At 41.1% G+C, this 16677-nt stretch overlaps 2 protein-coding genes, 1 long non-coding RNA gene and 3 other non-coding genes across 12 annotated transcripts in view; 4 read left to right on the plus strand and 2 right to left on the minus strand.

Annotated features, from left to right (window-relative positions):
- The window catches only part of LOC117367771 (bMERB domain-containing protein 1-like), a 70968-nt gene extending 64716 nt beyond the window's left edge, over positions 1-6252 (minus strand). The window contains exon 1 of one of the 2 annotated variants that reach the window (XM_033960691.1): positions 6196-6252. In XM_033960691.1, coding sequence (XP_033816582.1) covers positions 6196-6247 — 52 coding nt within the window. In that variant the 5' untranslated portion in view covers positions 6248-6252. Of the gene's footprint in view, positions 1-6063; positions 6163-6195 lie in introns of those variants that run through there. The other variant, XM_033960693.1, reaches the window with a different exon arrangement.
- Positions 159-6193, minus strand: MFSD6L (major facilitator superfamily domain containing 6 like). 5 transcript variants are annotated; one of them, XM_033960688.1, is made up of 2 exons: positions 6173-6193; positions 159-3269 (listed from the first exon to the last, which is right to left on the minus strand). In XM_033960688.1, exon 2 carries the CDS (start codon positions 3242-3244, stop codon positions 1319-1321), a length of 1926 nt encoding a protein of 641 aa, XP_033816579.1. In that variant the 5' UTR covers positions 3245-3269; positions 6173-6193; the 3' UTR covers positions 159-1318. The 5 variants fall into 5 exon arrangements, with proteins under 5 accessions (XP_033816579.1, XP_033816576.1, XP_033816577.1 ...); XM_033960685.1 differs by having other exon boundaries at positions 6064-6193; XM_033960686.1 differs by lacking the exon at positions 6173-6193 and adding an exon at positions 5967-6084.
- A 35-nt stretch (positions 6253-6287) lies between the features above and the next one.
- LOC117367773 lies at positions 6288-15343 on the plus strand. Of its 2 annotated transcripts, XR_004540847.1 has the most exons (6): positions 6288-6549; positions 8700-8736; positions 11804-11858; positions 13135-14795; positions 14886-15023; positions 15159-15343. It is a non-coding gene; the product is annotated as an uncharacterized LOC117367773 (long non-coding RNA). The 2 variants fall into 2 exon arrangements; XR_004540846.1 differs by having other exon boundaries at positions 6289-6549; positions 13135-15023.
- LOC117368740 lies at positions 7998-8177 on the plus strand. The gene has a single exon (XR_004540991.1).
- LOC117368742 lies at positions 11443-11623 on the plus strand. Its single transcript, XR_004540992.1, has one exon.
- On the plus strand, positions 12769-12948 carry LOC117368739. The gene has a single exon (XR_004540990.1).
- Positions 15344-16677: the final 1334 nt, after the last annotated feature.

A 16677-nucleotide genomic window follows, 5' to 3' on the forward strand; every position in this document is an offset into this window, starting at 1 on the left:
CACTGGTCTAACTTCTAGATCAGGACTTCTTAACTCTCTCTGGAAGTTTCCAAGTTTTATTTAAAATTTGATTGATCGCCTATCCTGGATCGGTGGCATGGAATGCTGCTACTATTTGGGGTTTTGCCAGGTACTTGAACTTGGATTGGCCTCCGTGAAGACAGGATACTGGGCTAGAAGGACAATTGGTCTGATCCAGTAAGGCTATTCTTATGTTCAATTGAGTTTTCAGAATTATAATAAATATAATATACTGGAGACCTATTGTATGCAAATCTCTCATGTATATCCCAGCTAGTTAGTTGTGCCTCCAGGAGAGGGTTAAGAAGTACTGTTCTAGATGCTTGGGTATAGGCCTGACTTTGGTTTCAAAATGTTTGTGTACTTTCATTAATAACCTCAACAGGTAAGATCACCATGCTCTAAAAAGCATAATACAACTGGTCCATTTGAATCGTGGTGGAAATAGCACATGGTACCCTTGATCAGAAGCTGGTAGAAATTCACCAGGACCATTTTCAAAAGCTATGTTATACCTGTGCAAATAACACAAGTGAATATGATGCCTGAAAATGATATGCCATCCAGAAAGATGGTTAAGGAAATTTAACTTGGGGAAGTGTTAGGGCATGGAAGGCAACAATATGTGGTGTTTCATTTTCCAAATGTTACCTGTTTTGGCTGGAGAAAAGGTGCATTTACCTTGTAAAATTTTTCATATGTGTCTGATCCTTAGTCTGTACATCAAGTTCCATCTCTGGCAGTGTTCAAATCTAGGCTAAAATCCCACTTTTTGAGACTGCTTTTAACTCTTAACTCCAACCCACCTATAAAGTACCCGTGTCTATTTATCACTCCCTCTGTAATTCTCTACCCCAGTTGTTCTGTTTGTCTGAATAATTAGAGTGTAAGCTCTGTCGAGCAGGGACTGTCTCTTACATGGTTAACATAATGAACACGATATAGAAATTATATGTAGTAGTGAAATTTTGTCTTTAATAACTGATGCAAAGTCAGTGGGGGAAAAAGAGCCCACAGACTTTGCTCTCTATGTTACCATCATACTCTTTTTGAAAATAAAATTATTTTGATAAAAGTAAACCTTGGAGCATGTTCACAATAAATAACAGGTATAAAATATAGCTTTAGACATTATTTCCCAGCAGCATATACAATATAGGACTACACAGCAGCACTTCGGAATTACTAACAGTTTTGCAGCCCAAAGATATTCTGTATTCTCATCTGTGTAACTGCAGTGAATTCCACTTCATCATATTCTTCTGTCACAGTTTGGCTGATGAAATCTAACATAAAACTACCAGTTCCGGTGCGAGTTTTCATCTTTCATGGCTTTCACAAGCCAGTCCTTTTCTTGATCATCTGAATCACTCAAGTCACTGTTGTCTGCCGCCAGCAATCGGGAATAGTTTATTCTTTTCTGTCGAGGCAATCTGGACTGGACAGCTAAGAATAGGAGAAGCCAAAGGAGTACAGTAAGAGAGCATGCTCTGTACAGCACCATTAAACTAAAAGTGCTTACGATAAATCCACTCGCAAAACTTCCCAAGCTTGCTCCACAACCATAGGAGATTCCATGCAATACCATCTGCAATGCTCTTTCTGTTCCAGGAGTGGCAATGTCATCAGCAGAAGCATTTACTGCCCACCATAATGCACCGTTACTGAATGCGCTCAAAATCTGAATTGGCAACACTGCCCAGGAAGTCCACAGGAAAGAATAATAAAGAAACTGCAGTGAGAGACAACTTAGACTTAATGCTACGATCCAGCTGTTGGATAATGTCCTCAGTATCTTGTTCTTAAAAACATAAAGCAGAATTTCGGCAGTCAATGCAACAGCTACAGAGGCACCCATGAATAGTTCACTGCTGCCTTTGTCCTGCATTTGCCAGAAGAGAAAGTTGTGTGCAGTGGATCCAACTGCTCCGGTCAGGAAGACTGTGACTGCAAACAGTATTGATCTTCCATCGCTTCCGATCAGTCCCATCGCTTTAACAGTTTTATTGATATGCTCAGTTTTCTTGGAAACATGAATGGGATAGAAGATACTCATTAAAAGTGCAATTGTTATAAACACAGCATAGCCATAGAAATGCACAGCCATGCGAGGGATTTTAACACTAAAGAAACAGTTTAGTTGATCCACTAATATGGAAATGCCGCAAGCTCCTCCGGATGCCCCCAAATATGCCCAAATCCAAAGCCTGCCATGCCTGTCAGCCGCATCAACAAAGTCAAGGTATTCGTAAAGGCCGTCATCAGCTGTCCATTCTACAGGAGATGCCAATAGTTCCCACAATACCACAGCACCCAACACCATAAGAAATGTTTTGTGTTCACCTTCTAAAAAAGTCATATCTTCCAAGACCTCAAAATTCACATCTTGGACACCTTTCTGGTCTCTGGAAGCGTTGTCAGCAACATAGTAAGCATTTACCAAGGATTGAGATTTGATTTCACTGCCTTCATCTCTAACATCATCTCCTGCAGAGTTATTGTTCCTTCCCATCTCTGAAAGGAAATGACTGTTATTTTCTAGATCAAGTGCACTGGATTCTGTCTTGTATATAAGGGTTGGCTCAGGATACCTTGATCTGGTGCTTTGCTGTGTCATCTTGCCAGTTGTCCCCAGAGTGGTCGTTCTACCAGTAAAAAAATCATGTTTAGTTGTTCCATCTGTTTGATTTCTGTCTTTTGCAAAATCCACTGGCTCTTGCTGAGCTGGAATTGTTACTGTTATCTTCCTGGAAAACATAGAAACAGGAGAAGTAGGCTGGTTGTTTGTTATATGTGTGGAATGAGGAGCAAGTATGGTTGAATCAACATCAGCAAGGCTATTTATGTTCGTTATCCCTGCTGTAATCGTAGTATCACTGTGATGCAGGCTTATGTTACAGTACTTGTAGACCATGTCAATGCTTAAAGGAGGGATAATTGTTAGCAACAATCCTGCACCCATAGAAGACAGTAGCGAGCCAGTAATGAGAATTCTCTTTTTTCTGTGCGTTTTGGCAAGACAGGAGCACAATGGAGCCCAAATGACTGCAATTAAATGTTTAATTCCAATTATAAGACCTACAAAAGGTGCTGTCAACCCAAGCTGTCGGAAGTAAATAGTTAAAAAGGGAATCACACAGGCTTTCCCTGCACTGTGAAAGAAATGAAAGATGCTGGCCACAAGCAGGGCTTTACTAATATCCCACTGTTTATTTCCACTCATGGTGCTGTGTGTTTATTGCAGTTACCTAGTAATGAAAGAAAACAATTTAGATGTTTTAATCAAAAAACAAAATTTACTCTATGCATTATAAAACACAAGCTTACATTCTAGCCCTTTTATTAAAGCTTAGCATGTGCTAATAGAATTAGCATGCACTAAATGCTAAGAAGCCCATTTTATAACTATGAGCTTCTTAGCATTTAGCACGATAATTTATTTAGCATGTACAATACTAAGCTTTGGTAAAAGGGCCCTTAGTTAAGGATGCATTTTTTTGAGAAGTATGCAGAAAGCGAATTTTATTTTTCTTTGTGTTATACTTAGTCAAAATGTAATGTTCACACTTGAAAGATTCAATTTACAAATTAAGGCCCCGTTTTATGAAACCGCTGCCACTGTAGTAAATGCTACGATGCTCATTCAATTCCTAGAAACATCAGAGCATTTACCATGCCAGCCCGTTCTAAAAAAAAAAAAATTAGTAAAAGGGGGCCTAAGTCACATGCCAAAAGAAGGACCTAGTACCCACATTTTTCATCATGTTTATTTTTAATATTTTTTATTAGGCTTTCGAACTAAAATTTTTACTCTATGCAATCATTTAACAATAGTAACAACATTTATAATCCACTTATACCTTTTCAAGTTCAGAGCGGCTAACAGTCCAAGAAGCTGGCCATTTCCAGGATTTACAGCATCAATCATTTACATAATACAATATAAAACAAGTCAATGCTCCTTTTAAAATAACCATATAGAAGTCCAGCGCAAGTGCAACCTGGCCTAACTTTAGCTGCCCTTTATAGAATTTGTTCCTCAGTGTTATTGACTTGGAAAAGAGGGGATGGGGTGGCTTGAATAGTGAGGTACCCAAACATTCTGTTTATTTTGAAAGAATAATACTATTAAATTAGAGCGTGATTATATCTCAGATGTCACCAATTAACTTAAAAGAAAGGATTTTGCAGTTTAATCACAAGGTGCTTGTCCCTCAGCCAAGACTGGATTAATATTACATTGGCCCTAGGCAAACATACATTTGTGGGTCCTTTCTTTGGACCTCCATTTACTTCTTTCCTCAACCTCAGCCCCCATAGTCTCATTTACTCCTTCCTTGTCCCCCAGTTCAAGGCTTGACCTTTTATAACAGAGGCTGTACGAGGAAAGAAATGGTACAGAACAGGAAAGTTCCCCAATAAGAGATAGGTAGAAACATAAACAGAAATAAAAAGATCAAAATTCAGGAAACAAATTCTAGTTTGGTAATCACACTGTCTAGATGACTGTCGGCAATGTTTTATTCTACTGCACAAACTTCAGACTAAGAAAATATCCTCCTCATATTTATATTTATGGACTCATTGGGCTACAGGGATGCTTCCTAAGCACCTACCCTCACTTAGAAGTAAGGTTCATTATTGCCATAGTAAGTGGAAAACTAAGCCATTTGAAGACACTGGCCCTGAGAGCAAACCTATGGATATAGGATCCACTGTTTCTCTCTTTCTCACTCATGTCAGGAGCTAAAACAGGAGCATGTTTTTTATCTTCCTTCTCTACTGTTTTTTCTTTTCTAAATATGAAGCATATGGGTAAGCAACTGTGGGGACCACAGCAGTATTCTTGTTCTGGCCCCTTGCAGCTGGTAAAGCCTGACAACTTGTTTCTACTTTAACCTGATTCTGGGGAACGGGATATGATATTGCAGAGAGGGGCAAAACATGGAGAAATATGCTGGGTAATAAGGAATTATAAGATGGATGTGAATGTACGGAAAAGGCAATTGCCCTATTATTATAATAATAATAATAACTTTATTCTTCTATACTGCCACAATCTTGCGACTTCTAGGCGGTTTACAATCAAGAGTGCTGGACATTCAGCGAAACACAATAAGTAGATATTCAGAGGAAATCTAGAGATCAGAGACCTCAAGAAGCAATAGTATAGAAATACAATAGTATAGAAAGCCATGAAACCAAACCAAAGGTTCTTTCTGCATCACAACTAAGAGTCAGTGCCTCCTTTTTATGCGACAATATTCCCAGGCTGTCAAAATCTACCTTACATTGAAGATAGGATGTCTACCTTTGACAATGCCCACTTCATATTTATAAATGAGGCGGGGCAGTATATCACTAGGCCTTAATTTCTGCCAGAATTTTAAGTCAACATTCAATAAATAGGTTGCCGTTTAGTTCTTAACCAATCTGATCTGAATTAGGAAGAAAATATCTTTCCTTTCTCAGAAACTCAAGCCCTCATTTCAAGTGAATTATGACAGTTCTCCCTTGTATCAAAACTGGCCACGTCTCGTCCTTTCTATATAAGCTACCAATACAAGAATACTTTTGGCGCGCATGCCATAAATTGTGTGGTACACCTCCACCATACAATTATAGGTCTGACCCTGTAAAACGGGCACGGGAGACAGCTAGACTGCAGTGGTTAATTCAGAGACTAGGGTGGATAGAGGCTTACCAAAAACGGAATCCTAACTCTGCCTGCCCACACTAGCATTTGGCGCATTTTAAATTATGAGAGAGAACTCCCAGGAGCACAGATATAATTTTTGCAGGAAGGAAAGGTCAACAGCAGTGAAACTATCACGTTGCATAGACGTGGGAAAGGGAGGAGGGCGCCTAAGCCTCGGCCCGTCCAACCTGTGTCCGAAAAGCTGATAAGCAGGTATGGCACCTGCACTCTGGCTGATTGTACGAACCTGGCACTGTCAGAGTAGCGTCACAATACAACACCGTAGCCAAGTGTCTCATTTTCCCCACCAAATTAAGCTTTTATTTTTTTGGTTTTCCTAATACCTCGCTGCCGTTGACAATGAGACAGGTTCCCCTAGACAGGTCCGCCTCACTCCCACATCCGGCTTCTAAAAACTACCGCAGGAGAAAAGCAAAGTGACCATGGCACTACCTGACGCATGCGCAACAACTCACAAATGTCCCCACATTCCGTAAAGCAAGCAACAGCCACTGCGCTTCTGCACATGCGCATCCATACGGCAACGTCACATCCTGGAAACCCGCAACTTCCTGTTCCGCCGTCTCTGGTGTAGTGCTCCCGCTTTGTCCCGCTGCCGCGTGTTTCTACGGATACTTCTAGTTCTCTTCCTTATTTGTTCAGTCGCAGATCTCGAGAGGAGTGAAGATGAACTCGAAGGTCGGAAGCGTATGCTTCTTTAAACCGCGGCTCTTCTTTCCGAGCCTGCCGGAGGAACGTAACAGGGAGGTCGGGTCCACCACCGGAATGTGCAAAGGAGAGCTGACCCAGGTTCTCTAAAAAGCACTGAGGTACTGGATGACTAGGGTCTTCATCGGACCCTCAAACCCCCCCCCCCACCCTCCCCCCCATACACACACATGTACTGAAAAAGTAAGTTGGGAGAGAGGTAGAGAAACCCCGTTTCTTAATGCTTACGCGCAGATCTTGAGACTAAACTAAATCTTAAGCTTATACACCGCATCTTCTCTATAAAGATAGAGATTGGCACGGTTTACAGGAAATTTAAAAAGAAGTAAAAGCATAATAAGAATTGGTGATTGTATATACATTTTTGAGAATAGCCAAGCTTTCAGACGTTTTCGGAATACTGTAATTAGAAGGAACCCAAATTCCGCAGCCGGGCAGGAAAATTATTCCAAAGCTCGGTAATTTTGAAGTAAAGAGATTTCCCTAATTTTCCAACATACATTACGCTTTTAAGCGAGGGGAAAGATAATTTAAGCTCACAACATTTATTCCTACAGACGCCAATAATGCTGGATGATGCTCATTAGAAGGCTCTCGTACTTTTTGTGCCTTTTCTCTCGCTCATTAGAGCTACAAGTATACTAATTCTGCTCGCTATTTTCATGAGAGATCAAAGATGGAAAACCAAAAGGCACAACCAGTAGGAATAAATTCAAGTATATTTTTCAGTATAGCATTTCCCCTTTGTCCTGTCTCTCCCTCTTTATAAGTATCCAAGGCCTTGCCTTTTGGGCTCAGATCTGTTTTTCTTCTCTGACCTGCCCATATTTTACACTGCTTTGTTTCTGAGGCCCAGATGTACTAAAGCCAATACTCGTTGCTTAACTGTTAAAGATAGTCATATTTGCCATCCCAATGCAGAAAACGGCTCGCCACCTGTTTTTCTACAGAATCACTCATTCCCATATCTGACCATGCAGTTAAACCCATTAATATTGAAATGTTTTGTAAACTAGTAGAGCGATTGATGCTCTAATATGGCTTACCGATCCACTAAAAAAAGTGATAGGTTTTAGCGATCCAAAAAAAGCAACTAGCCAAGACCAGTTACTTACCTGTCTAACCTTTTTTTAAATGGGCACAGATGCTGTGCAAGCTACACATGCACAATATGTGCCCCATTAGAAAAGACATTGATTGTCTTAATATGAAAATGATAAATAAATAAAATAAAAAAGAAAAGAGAGAGAAAAAAGCACCACCGCAGCCTATGATGGCCCACCCCAACGAATCGTCCCTGCGAACCCCCCACACCCCAGCAAAATCAGGAGGAATGCCCACTTCCTACTACCATGCCGACCACCCATTCTTCTTCCTGCCAATGGTCCCCCCCCCCAAAAAAAAAAAAAATGGCAGTGATACGTCTTGAGACTATGGTAACATTTCTGGTTTAATGCTACCGATCTGTATCTAACTTATTTTTGAAATGTGGATTTCAGGTTTCAAGGTACAATTCCTAATGCAGGGGGTCTTACAGAGCAGTAATCTCATGGTCAGGGTAATGGCTCCTGTGTGGCTGTGCCCATTTATTGGGTGCAGCTGGGTACCTGGCAGCTCATCCTTGACCTAGATTAATGTTTGGGCTCCTTCCTGCAGAGAAGGCCCTTGCAGTTGAAGGAGTGAGCATTCAAGGAGCAATTTGATGGTCATATAAATACTGCACATACAGCCTTTGACTTTAAAGATTTGCAATGAAACAGGCCTATATTTTACACTTTTTTTTGGTGTTTAGAGAATGTAGTACTATTTGCAAGAATTGAGGTCTTAACCAAGTTAAACTTTAATTATGAGAACATAAGAATAGCCTTACTGGGTCAGACCAATGGTCCATCAAGCCCAGTAGCCCATTCTCACGGTGGCCAAACCAGGTCACTAGTACTTGGCCAAAACCCAAGGAATAGCAACATTCCATGCTACCGATACAGGTCAAGCAGTGGCTTCCCCCATGTCTTTCTCAATAACAGACTATGGACTTTTCCTCCAGGAACTTGTCCAAACTTTTCTTAAAACCAGCTACACTATCCGCTCTTACCATATTCCAGAGCTTAACTATTATCTGAGTGAAAAAAAATTTCCTCCTATTGGTTTTACAAATATTTCCCTGTAACTTCGAGTGTCCCCTAGTCTTTGTTATTGGAAGGTTAATACTGCTTTGATCAGTGAAAGGTGTTTGTTTTCTTTTCTCTTTCAGATATTGGCATGATGATTACCAGTGATGCTGATTGTGTGTACGTACTACATTATCGGTATTTCTAATTAAAAAGTTCTTTGTTTTAAAAATAGAATGAGAAACAAAACATGGGTGCTTTTCCTGTGAGCTTGCTGTGTAGTAAGCTTTCTTTGGATTTTAAAATCCCATTCCTCCATATTTGCGGTTTTGGGATTTGCTAATCTGGTTATTCATGAGTCACCAAACAAGCAGCCTCTCTCCCGCCTCCACAGCTTACCTTTTGAAGTTCTGGTGGTGTAGTGGTGAAACGTGGCAGGAACTTACTACGCTCCTGCCCTGTGCAGATCCGCGATCAAAAACGGCTGCTTCAAATTCCCGCATTGCTCTCAGCCGGTTTTGATTACGAATCTGCACGTGCAGTGTGTGAAGCAAGGAGTTGTTTCAACCATTGTTTACCAAGGACTTGCTTTGTACATTTTTATAGATAAATTTAGAGAATGACACGGGGACAAAGTGGGTTCCCGCCCTGTCCACGTGGACACAGTCCTTTTTTGCACAAGCCTCAAACACTTATGATTTTATATTTAAATCTTTTTATATAAAAGGGACAATATTCTGTACAACTGTTTATAAATCACAAATAGAGCCTTCCATTTCTATCGGGTTTTGGAACAACCATCCCAAAGATTCAGTTGCTTATATTTTTACATCATCTGGGAAGGTGATTGGATTGTCTTTCAGACATGGGTGTAGAAGAGAACCTAAACTGTGTAGTAGATGAACAGGAAAATACGTATCTATTAAATGTTGGAAATGTTCCTTTATGCCAGCAATGATAGATGAATCTGTTGCAGTATCAGTAAGATGCTTGAGCAACTGGGCACATGATGGAAGTATGTTGCAAATGGCAGATAAGACACAAATGATGTAATTTAACAGTAGTCCATTAAAATCCAAAAGCAGCTTTTGTAGTTTTGTTTTGTTTTTATCATTAAATTCAGTTGCTAATTGTATAAGATGTGTTAAGCTTTTATATATTGATACTAGGCTCAGGTTTTTAGAAAATGACAAGGGGACAAAGTTTATCCCCATTCCTGCAGGCTCTATACCTGTGTCATTCTTTGAGACATGTCAGTAACTTCTGTTTGGTTATGTCTCAGCAGATCTTAAACATATGAAAGGAGCTTGCATTCAAGTGGTTATCACAGTGATTTAGACACTATAGCCAGTCATTTTCAGAATTCTAGCAAATGTGCGTGAGATTGCATACATCATTTTGACTATTTCCATTTCTAAGATATGAGATACAGAAAACTCTACATGTCTTCTGTCTTGATGGTCAGGGAAAACTTTAATATATAGGGTGAGGTCATGTATCATGTTTGGCTTAATTCATTCATAATCGCCACAATAACAATTTGGAGTTTTCTCCAAAAGCTTACAGAGATGCATCTTGAGACAATGGCCATGTTCATCGAAAAGTACCGTATTTTTCGCTCCATATGATGCACTTTTCCCCCCCAAAAAAATTTGGTAGAAATAAGGGTGCATCTTATGGAGCGAATACCCAAACCACCAACCACCCCCCCGGTTACCCTTTTTTAATGTTAGTTCCCTCCCTTGCTGGATGCGACTTCCTCTCTAGTGGCAGAGCAGAGCGCAAGGCTGCCTGCCTGGTCGGCTGACTCAGCTGTCTCCTCTTCCCTTCTGTAGTGACAGAGCGGCTCACAAGGCTGCCTGACTAGTCCTGCGCCACTTCAATTCTCGTGGGAAGTGGCATGGGACCAGCAGGCAGCCTTGCGCGCCGCTCTGCCACTGGAGAGGCAGCTGGAGCCAGCGTGTCCTGCTTCCCACATACTCCCCGTGGGCCGGGTGCAAGCAACAGACATCGGATCCGGAAGCCTCTGGGAATCCCGGCATGGCGGCGCAGCCCTGAAGAGAGCGAGCGGCTACAGAAATAGCATCAGTGGCAGCTGGTTCTGGCCTCCCGTTTTCCTCCCTCCTATCCTCCATGGCCTCAGCTGCCTCCACCGCCACTCCTCTGACTCCCTTTGCGTTCGGGCGGGACATGGAAGAACGGGCCCTGCTCCGGAGGAACTAAAGGTACGGGGAGAGGTCGGAGGGGATACAGGGGGCCTGCCTGCCTTGAGGTGGGGGGTGGGGATGAGGAGTACAGGAGGAAGGAAATGACAATCCCAGCATAAGAGACAGCAATCCCAGCCTAAGAACCAGGGCAACTAGGGGAGGGAAAGAGACAGAGCAAAGAAATGCTAAAGGAGGAGGGAGCCTAGGGATAGGGACATGGAATAATGCTGGAAAGGGGAGGAATAATGATACAGAGATGTGATACTTAATTGAGGGGAGGAAATGGTACACATGGATAGTGAAGAAGAGAAGAAAGATTATGCACTTTAGGTGGTCCTTGCCTGCCTGCTTGCTTGCCTCGGGGTGGGGGGGCCCTGCCTGTCACTAGACCACTAGGCCTGCCTGTCCTGTGCCCTGTCCCTGCATACCACTAGACTACCAGAAGGGGGGGCGGGGTATAGAGCTTGGCAGGGAGAATTTGGTTCAGAATGGTTTTTTTTCATGATTTCCTCTAAATCTAGGGTGCGTCTTATGGTCAGGTGCGTCTTATGGAGTGGGGAAAAAAAGGTAACATTTCTGGTTTAGTGTTACCAATCTGTATCTAACTTATTTTTGAAATATGGATTTCAGGTTTCACAGTACAATTCCTAATGCAGGGGCCTTACAAAGCAGTGATCTCATGGTCAGGGTAATGGCTCCTGTGTTGGCTGTACCCATTTACTGGGTGCAGCTGGGTACCTGGCAGCTCAGCCTTGACCTAGATAAATGATTGGGCTCCTTGCTGCAGAGAAAGCCCTTGCAGTTGGAGGAGTGAGCATTCAAGGAGCAGTTTGATGGTCATATATATACTGCACATACAACCTTTGACTTTAAATATTTACTATCTTCAGTGAAGCAAATCTATATTTTACTCTTTTTGGTGTTTAGAGAATGTAGTATTGTTTTGTAAGAATTGCGGTCTTAACCAAGTGAAACTTTAATTATAAGAGGAAGGTTAATCCTACTTTGATCAGTGAAAGGGTTTTTTTTTTCTCTTTTAGATACTGGCATGATGATTTCCAGTGGTGGTGATTACGTGTACATACTGCATTATCGGTATTTCTAATCTAAAGAAATCCTTTGTTTTAAAAATAGAATGAGACGCAGAACATGGGTGTTTTATCCTGTGAGCTTGCTGTGTAGTAAGCTTTCCTTTGGATTTTAAAATCCCATTTATAGGTCTTCCAACATATTTGCGGTTTTGGGATTTGCTAATCTGGTTATTCATGAGTCTCCAAACAAGCAGCCTCTCTCCCGCCAGCACAGCTTACCTTTTGAAGCCCTGGTGGTGTAGTGGTGAAGTGTGGCAGGAACGATCTTCCTACCCCATGCAGACCCGTGATCAAAAATGGCTACTACAAGTTCCTGCCCCGTGCAGATCCGTGATCTAAAATGGCTGCTGCAAGTTCCTGCATTGGTCTCGTGAGTGTGCTGTGGGAACTTGCAACAGGAAATCGTGGATTTACACGTGAAGCATGAGGCTATTTCAGTCGTTGTTTGCTGAGGACATGCTTGTTACCATTTTATAAAGAAATTTAGGAAAATGACACGGGGACAAAGTTTGTCCTCATCCCCGCAAGCTCCATCTCCATCCCCGCCCTGTCCACGTGGACTCTGTCCTTATTTGCACAAGCCTTGAACACTTATGATTTTACTGTATAAAAACAAAATAAGATATGAGATCCAGAAACCTCTACATTACTTCTGATAGGTGAGGTCATGTATCATGTTTGGCTTAATTGCATGATGTGATCATGTAAGTTTCATTCATATAATCGCCACAATAACAATTTGGAGTTTTCTTCAAAAGCTTCCAGTGATGCATCTTGAAACAATGGCCATGTTCATTGAAAACTAACATTTCTGTTTTAGTGTTGCCAATCTGTGTTTAACTTATTTTTAAAATGTGGATTTCAGGTTTCACAGTACAATTCCTAATGCAGGGGGCTTACAAAGCAGTGATCTCATGGTCAGGGTAATGGCTCCTGTGTGGCTGTGCCCATTTACTGGGTGCAGCTGGGTACCTGGCAGCTCAGCCTTGACCTAGATAAATGATTGGGCTCCTTGCTGCAGAGAAAGCCCTTGCAGTTGGAGGAGTGAGCATTCAAGGAGCAGTTTGATGGTCATATATATACTGCACATACAACTTTTGACTTTAAAGATTTGCTATCTTTGGTGAAACAAATCTATATTTTACTCTTTTTGGTGTTTAGAGAATGTAGTATTGTTTTGTAAGAATTGCGGTCTTAACCAAGTTAAACTTTAATTATAAGATGAAGTTTAATGCTACTTTGCAGTGAAAGGTGTTTTTTTTTTTCTCTCTCTCTTTTAGATACTGGCATGATGATTTCCAGTGGTGGTGATTACGTGTACATACTCTTCAAGAAATCCCTGAAAAAGTCTTAACACCACAAGTACCTTCCTTCCTCCCATCTTCTTCCTGACCTCCCAATCAACCTGATCTACTCTTTACTCGCTCTGGAAATGACCAGAGATCTTATTTTGTAACCCATCTTCTATAACTCTTTTGTAATCTGCCTTGAACCGCAAGGTAATAGCGGAATAGAAATCTCTAATGTAATGTAATACTGCATTATCAGTATTTCTAATCTAAACAAGTCCATTGTTTTAAAAATAGAATGAGAAGCAAAGCATGGGTGTTTTTCCTGGACCTTGCTGTGTAGTATGCTTTCTCATGGATTTTAAAATCCCATTTGAAGATCTCCCTCTATATTTGCAGTTTTGGGATTTGCGAATTTGGTCTTTCACAAGTCTCCAAATGAGCAGCCTCCCTCCCGCCTCCAGAGCTTACCTTTGAAACCCTGGTGGGATAGCTGTCAAGCGGGGCAGTAGTTTTCTTCCTACACTCCTGCCCCTTGCAGATCCATGATTAAAAATGGCTGCTGCAGGATCCCACATCGGTCTCATGAGATTGTTGTGAAAACTTGCGACAGCTGTTTTTGATTGCGAATCTGCATGGGCAGTGTGTGAAGCATGAAAAAATTAGGTCCGTACCTGCTAATTTTCTTTCTTTTAGTCCCTCCAGACCAGCCAGAAACGGCTTGGTTATTCGTAAAGACTGATTGTAAGAGGGACTGAACAGTCCACTTGTACTGTAGCCAAAAGTTAGTGTCTCAGTCTCCACCTGCTGGCAGAGGAGCATAAATACATCCGTTTCTGTGTCGGTCTAGACTCTAGAGGGACGCTAAAGGGCTGCTTCAATTGTTGCTTGCTGAGAACGTGTCTGATACCTTTTTTATAGAGATTACAGAATGACACGGGGACAGAGTTTGTCCTTGTCCCCACAGTCTCCATCTCCATTCCCGCCCTGTCCACATGGACTCTTGTCTTCATTTGCACAGGCCTCAAACACGTATGATTTTATATTTAAATCTTTTTATTAAAGTATAAAAAGGGACATTATTTTGTACGACTGTTTATAAATCACAAATAGAGTCTTCCATTTCTATTGGGTTTTGGTAGAACCTTCCCAAAGATTCAGTTGCCGATATTTTTACATCATTTGGGAAGGTAATTGGATTGTTTTTCAGACACGGGTGTAGAAGAGAACCTAAACTTGTGTAGTGGCTTAACAGGAAAATAAGTATTTATTAAATGTTGGAAATGTTCCTTTATGCCAGCAATAATGGTGAATCTGTTGCAGTATCAGTAAGATGCTTGAGCAGCTGGACACATGATGGAAGAAAAAAAACATTAAGTTGGTACAGTGTTTACATTTTGAACCCTTGCACTCTGTTTTTCATAAAGCAGCTCCCAGTTCTTGGGGTTGCTCTATATTTGGAGTGCTAAAGAAACTGACCATCTTGGCGCAGAGACTCTTTGCTTTGATCTCTGAGCTCTCTGTAAAGTTGGTCAACATTGTGCAGACATGAATGGACACAGTTCGTTAGAACCTTTTAGACCTTCTTTCAGATCAGAAGATGGTCTACTGAAGTGGAGTAAAGGAATTGCTGACAGTAGTAAGAACTACAAGTGGGTGGGATCAATAGACCCTCATCATTTGCTAATCAAGTATTTCAGAATATTATAGAGTTGTTTATGGTGTCTCAAATTGTTTTTCAGGAGGGCATTTAGGGCTCTGGCTGATCATAAGAACATATGACTTTCTAAATCAGAACAGGGTTTGCCAAGTCCAATATCCTGTTAATATGGAAATGCTAAAGAGAGAATGTGCCAGCTGTGCTATGGAGAAATATCCAGGTAAGATGTTATAAATACACCAATATCTGTTAATCTTTACTGATCCTCTGGGCTTTTGTACTCTGTATAAAGCTCTGCACTTTTTTGCATGAAATATTAACTGCACACACATTATTAAATTTCCTTTTCTTACAGTACCCCAAGTGTCAGCTCCTGAAACATCTACTTGTAGAGGACCTTGGCAAATCTTCCATTCACTAGACTCACTCTTTGCTAAAGTTGAAAAATCAAGTTACTGCGTTTGTATGCAATGTCATAAGCCTTTTTTGTCATTGGGTGGCTTATAAATTATTTTCAATAAATATTTTAATGGCATTCAACCAGTGCTTCTTTTTATTTTTTAAATAAAGAGTTTTGTCTTTATCTAAAATTAAATCAAAGCTGAATTCTCCAGGATTTTCAGAAAACACCACTGACTGCAAGAGAGGCAATTTATGTTGAATATTCAGCATTCGAAGTAGTATCACAACAAAGTGCAGGCAGCATATGAGAAGATTCTAGAATGAGGATTCTCAGCCGAGTTCTTGGGCATACCCAGTCGGCCAGATTTTCAGGATATTCATAATGAATATGCATGAAATAATTTGCCTGCATTACTTCCATTGTATGTAGTTTAGTGTGTGTACTATTTGGTTCTTAGAGAGAATATGAATTGTTTGCTGCTTTTTTTTTTTTTTTCTTTCTTTCCATCCCAAAGGATTGATATCGTCTGTGTAGGGACAGAATGACCTTCTGAAAATTTTAAAGGGATAGGACCCAACTTGGCATGTTGAAAAAAGGGTAACAGGAAACTTGAGTATGACAATGGGCCAGATCGTATCAAGGATTCCAGAGCAGTTACCACTCCCTCTTCCCCCCCCAAAAAATATGTTTCTATTGGTGAAAGGTTTCCAACTTCTATAGAAATTTATCAATAATGAAACACAGCAATTAGGCAAGTCCTTTTTATAAACTGCCTATCCATATTCTCTCCTAAGCTGCGCAATACAAATTACCCATTGCAGCAAAAAAAATTGCTGAGGCCCCATAACTGCTGTAGCCTGTCTGAAATTGTCCGTGTCCTCTCCCAAACTAGCCTGCTGCAAATGCCCCTCAATCACTTGTGTGACATTTTTTCAGAGTTTAAAACCTCTTAACTGTAGGCCTTAACATTTACGAGTGAGCCTGCTGTGCCTACTTCCATTGTATCTAGTAGTACAGGCTCTGGGTAGGATCCAGCAAAATGGAAGGCAATTAAAGGCACCTTACTATAGAAGTGAAGTTTCTGCATGTGATGGGGGAGGAAGAGAAGCGAGTCCCCTTTCCTCCTCCTTGCAAAATAAATGCCCAAGTGCATTTTTATGGAAGAAGTAGTTCCAATTATACAATTCAAACTGCCTTTCCTCCCAGGGAGTTTTTAAACAATGGTGCAGAGTTGCTAAACAGGTGTGTGTGTGTGTGTGGCAGTGGGGGGGGAGTTATTGGAGTGTCTGGGTCCAGATAGGGGCTTATTTCTTTTCTGCCCTGATATAGAGGGCAAGCAAACCCTTACACATTGGCCTAGACCTGGTAGTAATTTTCTTGCACTGTGCTCTCTTAGCTATTCCTCCTCAATGCAGGGAAGTTAATAGCTTTCTTTACATTTATTTTAATATATTGTGTGCCAGCTTCTATT

The sequence above is a fragment of the Geotrypetes seraphini genome, chromosome 10 (genome assembly GCF_902459505.1).
Source record: "Geotrypetes seraphini chromosome 10, aGeoSer1.1, whole genome shotgun sequence".
In the NCBI taxonomy this organism is placed as follows: Eukaryota; Metazoa; Chordata; class Amphibia; order Gymnophiona; family Dermophiidae; genus Geotrypetes; species Geotrypetes seraphini.